This window comes from Ambystoma mexicanum, chromosome 2p (assembly GCF_040938575.1).
Source record: "Ambystoma mexicanum isolate Mex_15411 chromosome 2p, UKY_AmexF1_1, whole genome shotgun sequence".
NCBI classification, from domain to species: domain Eukaryota; kingdom Metazoa; phylum Chordata; class Amphibia; order Caudata; family Ambystomatidae; genus Ambystoma; species Ambystoma mexicanum.
In genome coordinates, this window is record NC_090923.1 from 804712747 (window position 1) to 804723001 (window position 10255).

Below are 10255 nucleotides of genomic sequence, written 5' to 3' on the forward strand. Positions count from 1 at the left end.
ACTGACATTCAAATATATAGCGAAACCAAATCTTTGAATTCGGGTGCTTTGGGTGCTTTCCGGCATCTCTTGCCGACGCAGGTACACAAGCACACACATCTAGGAACTACTGTTCCCAGAGTTCCCTAACGTCGCCTTAAGGAAACGTCAGGCGCTTCAACGCCGGTGCTTCCGCGACGAAGCCGGTCTATGCCGGTCCACGGAGTCCTACAGCACGAAACGCTGATGGATCACCCACGAAGCCCCCTACCATCTAACTCACAGGTATGGGCTATCCAAATCTTTGCGAGTTACTGTCCCAGGCCACTAAACTACAGCACCAAGGGTTGGTCCAAGACTTTATTAGATCCAGACCTGACTTACCTAAACCAATCGCCATACAGAATGGAAGCATACCATCTACAACTGACCCCCATAAAACAATACCACAGGAGATAGTATCAGAAAACGCAAACCTTAAAATTTCATTATGCGAGACTCCAGCAGATCCAGCTGTACGTCACTCGTAGAGCTTACCTGACTCCCAGTAGAATAGCTAGGTTTGGAGGCTCGGCTGTACAAAAATGCCCTGAGGTGCACAGATTCTGGGAAGAAATAAAGATGAAAATGACTGGTGGGGGAGTGGTACTGGACGTAGGATCTGCTTGGGCTTGCATGGTCGGGAATTTCCCCAGGCCACGTCATTCGAAGCATATCAGTAAAATGAAGGACCTGGCCCATATTTTGGCTAAACGCAGAATTGCAATGGGCTGGAAAGCGGCCCACAGACCCAGAGTGGAGATCTGGTGGGCGGACCTCTTGAGATGGGCGGAAGCAGAAACTGGTATGGTTTGAAGCTGTCACCAAAGGGGGGGAGGAGGAAGCAGGCCCCCTGATAGCCTGGAGGCAGCTGGTGACCTCAATGGTAAGCCCCCACCAGGTCAATCATGATACAGAAGACTCAGATGAGTCAACGAACACAGATTCCCGAAAATGCACATGTAGATGATGAGGCTGTGATGGCTCGAGTTTGTGGGGAGGGAGGGGGGAGGACGGGAAGCGACAATGCATAATGTGATGTTTTGATATTGATTATGTATGTCCTAAAAGTTATCATGGTTGACGTGTTTGTTATAAAATAATAGAAATTGTTTAAAAAAAAAAACTTAAAATTACATTACTTAACACCAGGTCAATGACAAAACATGCACAGGAGATCCACGACTACATTGTAGATGAGAAGCTAGACATTTTTTGTCTAACTGGAACATGGTTACAAGAAGCAGTGGGCCCCACCATAGATATCGCAGTACCACCTAACTACAATATCTATTCTAAAAACAGAGAAACTGGAAAGGGCAGAGGAGTGGCGATAATTGCCAAACAAACCCTCAAACTCTTTGCCACCCCTATACAGTGCACAGGATGTGAGGTTATTCACCTCAAATTGACACCCACCTATAACAATTGCACAAACATAATAGTCATTTACAGACCATCGTCCCTAACATCCGATTTTAACGACGAACTAATTACCATTCTTAATAACCTCAAATCACCCAACACGGAGACCATACTGTTGGGCGATATAAATAGATGGAGGGGGAATCAAAACGACCAACAGGCCATCACCCTAGAAGGTGATTTAGAGAACCATGCCTTTACTATAATCACGAAGGGCCCCACGGCAGTCACAGGGAACCAGCTTGATTGGATTATCACAAATAACTCAAAAGTGACTATGCTAGGAACTTACCCATGTATTTGGACAGATAATTTCAAAATTGAAATCTCCCTGACTCTGAAACAAAAAAAGGAAAAAACAAAAAACACACCTAAAACTGTACTTGATAGGAACCTAAAAAAAATCACCAGCAATATTCTCTTAGAAGGAATGAACAAAATCATGAATAACAGTAAAGACGATGATTCATGTGAACACATCATATTGATGTACAATCAAGGCATGAAAAATCTGCTCGATATCCAAGCATCATTAAAAAACAAAATAGTTAGGCCCAACGCTAATCACCAAAAATGGTTCAATGCCGCAGCTATTGCTCTTAAAAAAGAAAAACAGAATCTTGAAAGGAAATGGTTAATAGAACCCACAGAAACAAACAAAATTAATTGGAAGAATGCCGACCGCAGGTACAAATCCAAACTTATTGACCTCAAGAAAAACTATTACAACAAGCTTATTAGCACTGCGTCTAACTCCACTGGAAAGCTCTTTCAGATTCTTAAATCCATAGACAAACCCAAAGCACTCACCCCACCTTTCCAGCCCACAGGAATAGACTGTGAGAAAGTCCAAATGGCCTTCCACAACAAAATCATTAAAGCCAGAGAGACCATTCTTAATTGTCAGACCACTAGCATACTGACTAAGATTGAACCAACAGAAAAAAAGACTGATTTAGGAAACCCTAAATTTCAATTCAGGCCCATAACACTAGAAGAAATGAAGAAAACACTCTCAAACATGAGATGCACTTCATGCTCGGAAAACGTACTATCACCAACACTTATCTTAGAAAACCCTGACATCTTTGCTCCTTTCTTTAGAAGAATGGTTAATGCTTCATTTAGGGACCAAACTGTACCCACCATAATCAAAACAGTTACAGTCACTCCTCTACCTAAGAAACCCGACCTAGATCAACAAGACCCTGCTAACTTAAGACCTATAACAAACTGCAATTTTCTGTTGAAAATTCTAGGCAAAATAGCCGAACAACTCCAAAACTACGTGGATGACAATAACCTACTACATCCCCAACAGTTCGGCTTTAGGACCGGTCATAGTACCGAGTCGGCCCTCTGAGACCTTCAGACTGAAATGTTATCCATTTTGGACAAGGGCAAATCAGGCTTATTAATTTTATTGGACCTCTCGGCAGCATTTGATCTGCTAGATCACACAAGACTCAGAGAGGCCCACGAAATCTCAGGAAACTGCTCATCAGAGGCAACTGAGTGGATAGCCTCGTTTCTACATGGCAGGCAATCCAGGATTGTCTGGGGAAATAAGGCCTCCAACACTAAACCTGTTGACTGTGGAGTTCCACAGGGAGCTAGCTTCTCCCCACTATTATTCAACTTGTATATGCGCTGCCTTTGTACCATGCTGTCCCAAATGGGAATATTTTTCACCAACTTCGCCGATGATACCCAGCTGGTCTTCGAGCTTAGTGGAGATTATAAACAAGACAGCGACAAATTAACAACCATATATAACATCATCGAGAGTTGGATGAAGGACAACTGGATGTGCCTCAACAGCACTAAGACCGAGCTGATGATCTTTGGATCCCCACATGCCAGAAAAAAACGGAATTCCCCATACTCCTCATTCAGCATCAAAAACACCCAAATCCTAATATCTGAGAAAGTGAAGACTCTGGGAGTCTACCTACAAGCCTCCTTAGGAGCAGAGGCACACACAGCCTACTTAAAAAGCAATTGCCAGTACCATCAAATACTCTTGGAATAAAATTAGACCTTTGCTCGATCACAAGAACTGTACCATCATAGCCAGAGCAACAATAATATCCAGACTTGATTACGGATACTCCCTGCTCCTAGGAGCAAACAGTAAATGTCTGAAACAATGCCAGGTGATCCAAAATAATGCCATCAGGACAATCACAGGCAGGTCAAGAAGGGAACACATCACAAGAGACAGAAAAGATCTACACTGGCTGGCCATGGAAGAGAAAATTATCTTTAAGTTCCTCACCATGGTCCATCGATGCCTATATGGCAAAGGCCCAGCTTACCTAAAGAAAACATCAAAAACATCAAAAACACCCAAATCCTAATATCTGAGAAAGTGAAGACTCTGGGAGTCTACCTACAAGCCTCCTTAGGAGCAGAGGCACACACAGCCTACTTAAAAAGCAATTGCCAGTACCATCAAATACTCTTGGAATAAAATTAGACCTTTGCTCGATCACAAGAACTGTACCATCATAGCCAGAGCAACAATAATATCCAGACTTGATTACGGATACTCCCTGCTCCTAGGAGCAAACAGTAAATGTCTGAAACAATGCCAGGTGATCCAAAATAATGCCATCAGGACAATCACAGGCAGGTCAAGAAGGGAACACATCACAAGAGACAGAAAAGATCTACACTGGCTGGCCATGGAAGAGAAAATTATCTTTAAGTTCCTCACCATGGTCCATCGATGCCTATATGGCAAAGGCCCAGCTTACCTAAAGAAACAGTTCAAGTGGCACGTGCCACCTAGACGCCTAAGATCATCCAATAAAGGCCTACTCCAAACTATATCAACGAAAAAGCAAAATGGCTTGGGCAAGGCATTTCCGACTAGAAGTATCCAAAAATGGAATGAACTACCCATATCACTGAAACTTGAAACCAACTATATTCAATTCAGAAAGAAATTGAAAACACTGTTATTCAAATAAATCTTTGAATTACGACAGGCCTAGCACTGAGAAATGACCGCTCTGCCCACACCGTTGTCCCGTCTTTTCACCTATATGTCTTGTCTTATTGGAAAGGGCTCCGATGCCTGCGGGCTTTAGCGCTATATAAAGAAATAAATAAATAAAAATAAACTTTGGTGCAAATTGTTTGACCTTGTTGAGCTGACATCTGTGACTGAAGATAATAGAGGAGTCATGATTGCCAATGTTAATATGGTAGTCGCTCCAGTTGAATGAAAGTGTACAAAGGCAACTTATAGGTGGTTGGTATGTGGTCTTGAGAGTTCATGAGTTACAAGGTTTTGGATGAACTAGCCAAAGGTCTGTGGCGTGTGTCGGGGGGGTTTGTGGTTGTTACTGCCTGTAAGTTTGCCATCCATGTTGGTGGCCATTGCCAATGGAGGACACCCTGGTGGGAGTTTGGCTGCCCAAAAAGTATTGGTGCCCTAAAATTGACATTGATGTTAACGTGTTGGCAAGCGTGTTGCAATGGCCTTCTGTTTCACCACCTAAGTTGTGCCATGAAATCTTGAATGTTGCGGTGCTCTGCAATAGTGGTATTCTCTGCATTTGAAATAGGGAGTGGGTCACTTTCAGTTTAGTTCCAGTTGGGCTTCTGTTAGAACAGACTGTGGGGGCTTCTGGAGTACATCCAATTGAATTTATGTCCATTATTTGCATCCTCCCTTTAAAAACATTGCAAGATTAAGCGTTAGATGACAGCTACATCGCAAGCACAACATAATCAAATGTATGGCAACACATCTTAAGGAAAGGCACATTTTGATTGACACATATCCCTATGCAGGCATTACATGAAATTTCACTGAGGCAAGATGTCATAATTTAATGGGAGCAGTGGTCTTCATAGGTCTTTCTTTTACCAGTTAAGTGGCAAAGATCTGGCATACTTTGGGTTGCAATCATCTTCCAATCTCAACACTGACTAACTCTGCTACCTGGTATCACAAACTATTCATTGCCACCATCAATGAATTCTGGAAAGCCTTATTCTTCCTAGACTGTCTGCCCTGAATCATTAAACGTATGTTAACTTTCCTTACTGAAAAGCATTTAATCCAGACTACTCCACTTCAGCCGAATCACTTCTGTCATCTGCGTTACATCTATCTACTATTTCACTCATAGACTCTTCCGGCTTTCTTCTCATTTACAAGTGGTTTGTGTAATTTAATGAATGTGTCCCCTTAATGTCTGGTATGACTGCAATGTGAGTGCCATCAAACTGTATCGACATTGCCTCTTGTTCTCCATTTGAAAGGGGCCACTAGGGGTCCCTCACGTCTATGGAAACAAGGCAAGTCACCACACACGATAGATACGCCAGACACGAGGTTGTATTCCCAAAGCTAGGGTTTATTGCAAAGCAAATAGTCTCAGTTGGACAACTCGGTCTCACGCCCCGCGACGTGTATCTCTAGACCTCGAGGGACGCAAGAGAGAGAATTACGTACATCAGTTACATATATACAAAATGCATATCATGCAATCAGCTGTGACATGTTTAACACCCCCCTTTATTGGGTTTCTTTGAACTCGGTTTGATGATGGACACTTTCGACGAATGACACCTTCAAATATCTATTCTAGTAACAATATGCAACCTTGCAAGTGCGGAGACATCTTTTCTTTGTTGAACAGAACACAGTGCTTCTGTTCTTGTAAGTGAGCTACATACGGAGGAAGAGTCACATTCCAGACCTTGCTATCTATGAGGTGCTATTCGTGTCCTGAAAGCCGACACACTCTGCAGGGCTCGGAAAAGGGGGGGCCATAAGAAGAGCATAATTCAAGCCTTTAGCTGCTTTATTCTAACATATTCTACCATATAACGAGACTGGCTGGCAGCTGTGAAATGATTAAATGCCCTGCAGCTCTGCTTCAAGACTGCATTCGGGAGGGAGACGGGCATTCCTCCCCGGAGCTGCCTACGTTGTGTTTCAACGAACTCTTATTAGCCTCGCGGCCCTGCGGCCTTGTTCTTTCACGTTCAGACAACAATGTTTAACAGTCGAGCAGTGTAAGCAGAAAATGTGCTGCAAAGCAATGTGAACAGATAGCAATGAGCAATTTTTAGAAAACAAAATGGTGATCCTTGTTACATCAAAATGGCCGTTCATTGGTAAGACTCGGAAACCTGTATTTCTATCGTTTCGTACATGAGACGGTTGGCCTTCGGCCACCAACATACGTTTGCCGTCAATCATGAGAGGTATCCATTTTTCTAGACTGACACATTGAGCTAATTGTTGCACTGATATACATTATTGTCTTTATTATTCTTTAAAGTGCTAATGTCTTGTATTTCATTATAGATTACTTTGTTTATAAATAGTAAACCGTAATGGTATTTGGTGCTAATTGGAAAAATGGATATGGCAATTCCAATTAAACTATTTTTCACTGTGCCCAAAACATTTTGTCCATTTGTTTATTCTATCTCTTCTCTGTTGATTGTTTCTCCAGGTTGGAATCAAACCGAAGTCCCTCGTTTACCAGATCCACACACTGTATTTCCCCCACCTTTCCGACGTAAAGTTCCAGAGAAGGATTCTGTGGTTGAGAGGCCAAAAACACTGGAGTTTGCGCCACGGCCAAGGCCATCTGCCAACAAGCCGAGGCTGGACCGCTGGAAATTTGTGTCATTTGGCAAGGCCCAAAGCACCTCACCTACCAGTAGCGTTGAAGCATCATCTAATAGCACCAATGAGGAGAAGCAGGGGATGCCCGCCCTTTGTGCAGCAAACCAGGTCAGCATACGAGCGACCTTACTGGACATGGATATGGAGGGCCAGAGTCAGGACTGTACAGTGGCACTCTGTGGCACAGGGCGGCCACCTTTGAGAGACCCTTCCTATGACATAGACACTGACGTCTCTTACTGATCCCAGTCTTGGGGGTGGTTATGTGACCAATTAAGCTTATGGAGAAGAGATGCTGTGGTTTCTATATTGACCACAGTGCTGGGAGTCGCCGGGTAGAATCGTGAAGGTATTCTTGGAGTCAAAGGTATTACTTTCCACGGTTTTCATGCAAGATCTCGGCAGGGACACTGTACATGTGTGATAAAGGGTCGACCACATTCCTGTTCCGTTCTGGGCCCCCTTAGTGTTGCCATCTGTGTAAGAAAGACTTGAATACAGTAAAGGCACAACGATCTAGAGGCACATGACAATCCATATAATTTATAAGCTTTAAATTCACTACAAATCCACCATAGGAGCATCATTAATAAATCATGGTGCATTACTCTCAAACAAGGGTATTAGCGTAAGAAATAAATCAGCCTAGAACAGCAGTGACAATTATTCTAGAAACCATAATATCAATAATAGCATATGGAGCATTATTCATCTGGAAACAGGTGAGTCCATTAAGCTACAGGGATTTCCATGCAACCTTTCAGAGTACAACATACATAAAATATGGAAAACAGTACCATCCATGGAGCTTGGCTAACCTAGAAATATGAACAACAATCATATAAAAACAGTAAGATCAGCAATAATCTGTGCAGCACTTTTTATCGGAAACGGGGACGACTTTGATCACCTGTTGTACGAACCATTATTAAACAGGCAGCCTGTGAAGAACTATTAATATAGAAAATTACTATAAACCTACGGATTACTGTTAATTTATATACTAGGACCTGAGCATGCATTTAAATGAACTATTTCAATAGCTCCACTCTTCTGTGGGCAATTAAGAGATATGCATCACTAATCCCCTATCTATGACAATCTAAAAACATTTCCCTTCTAGTAATCTCTGAACCATTACTATTCTAGACACTAAGGCATTGATCAAACCTATGAGCTCCTATTAACCTAGAAACTGTTATGCAAATAGAGTCTGAACAATACTATAATCTAAACGAGGGGCATCAATAATGTCTGTGGGGCTTAGTGGCTCCATGGACCTCTGTAACACCATTTGAACATTACTGTGCTAGAAACAGAGACACAGCATAGTAAATGAAATGCTACTAATTTAGAAAAAGGTCCATCAATATTGTTCCATGGACCACTAACAACCGAGAAGCAAGGGCATCCATTTGACTGTATAGAGCAATAATAATTTAGATGCATCAACATTAATATTTGGCAGCAATAAAAAGAAGCAGGCATATGAACACTAATACCTGGAGCACCAATCCATGACAACAAATATCAAAGTACTGCACAGTACCCATCTGAAAACCAGAACGTCAATATTAGCATTAATATGAAAGAAGCAGGGGCATCTGCATTGATCTATGAAGCAATACCGGTCTAGTGACGTCACCATTAACCCATGCACACCAAATATGGTGAAACAGACTTATATATTCATATATGATGTGCTACTTTTCCAGAAAACGGGCATTAATTTACTATAAACCTATGGAGCACTACTCATCTAGATAAGGGGCATCAGTAAAACCATGCATCTAGATTCAGGGAAACCAATATTAACATTCATTGCACTAATAATCTAGAAAAAGAAACTGATACAGATTTGTGAAGCACTACTCACGAAGCAGGAACAGTCAAATTAACATATAGCATTAATGATATGGTAACGGGGAGAAATCCTACTCCCAGAGAACAGTTGACTTACAAACTGTCGAGTAGCATTTATCCAGAACATGTGGGATCGTGTTTACAATTCCAGAAACAAGGACCTCCATGATGATCGGGACCATCTTTGGCCAGAAACTGGGACATCCCTTAAATCTAAAGTCTCAGCAATGCAATCTGAGCTTCAGTGTTAATTTAAACATTAATAATATTGGAACTGAACATCAGAAATAGAAAAAGGGACTGATGGTAACACTACAGTTTTTAAGGTGCATTTAAGTGTTTTAATATAGTACTTCATCTCTGATTTTAAACTGTTTTCTTCTGCTCGCGATGGGAAGGACATGGTATTACTTTACCTTATATTTACAATCAAAGAATGATGGACACGGAAACCAAATGCACACATCTTGCAAACAGGCTGGAGCGGCTGATGCCATTTATTATTTTATGGCCGACAAATGGGACCCTCCATTCGAGTACACGCCTATTAACTAAACCAGGCCCAAGAGCTTTCAGGGAATCACCAGGGATGTCTTTGGCGCAAACACTCGGAGTGCCAGACATCCGGTAAGTAAATGGACACAAAGGACCAAAATACATGTGATCACTGCTCAAAAAAACTAGATTTAAGTGATGATTTCAGGTTCATTGAACCGTGTTTGGGGGATGGGCTTTATTTATTATTTTATTAGGACTGATATTTAAGACCCCCAACATTGGTTGTCCAATGTTCAAAGTATGGTTAACAACTTTGCACAGGGTGCTGTTTTGTTCAACGTCCCCTTTAATGTTTTATTTTTTTATGTTTTATTTAAGTACCCGGAATGAAGGAGCCGTTTTGTTTTTTCTACCTGCTCACTGATCTGAGGAATAAACATGTTTTATCCCTTTGTGTCATTCTTTCTTTGGAATAATTTCTCATATTTCTATGATGGAAACCATAAACTTGAATCCTTTCCTGTGCAACTTGTGATTAGAAATATTGTGTATATTGCTCTGCCCCTCTGGTGGCGATTCATTTGTCATAAGTTGCATCCAAATCAATGAAGTCTGAATTTGATCTGAAAGAAGAAAGTAAAAGTGTACAATTTTCCGTTATTCTATATCTATATTGTCATCAATTTACTCGGGGCACTTATTCAAAGCTACACAAAATGGCCTTTATGTAACATTTGGAAATGTTTGTTTCATATGCTCTCGTTGTGTTACAACACCCCGGTAAAGAAGCTT

At 41.6% G+C, this 10255-nt stretch overlaps 1 protein-coding gene across 1 annotated transcript in view; it reads left to right on the forward strand.

Annotated features, from left to right (window-relative positions):
* The window catches only part of MAP3K10 (mitogen-activated protein kinase kinase kinase 10), a 561838-nt gene extending 551923 nt beyond the window's left edge, over window positions 1-9915 (forward strand). Inside the window, exon 10 of the mRNA XM_069644477.1 lies at window positions 6927-9915. Within this exon, the coding sequence (XP_069500578.1) occupies window positions 6927-7345 (419 nt within the window). The 3' untranslated portion in view covers window positions 7346-9915. The remainder of the gene's footprint in view (window positions 1-6926) is intronic.
* Window positions 9916-10255: the final 340 nt, after the last annotated feature.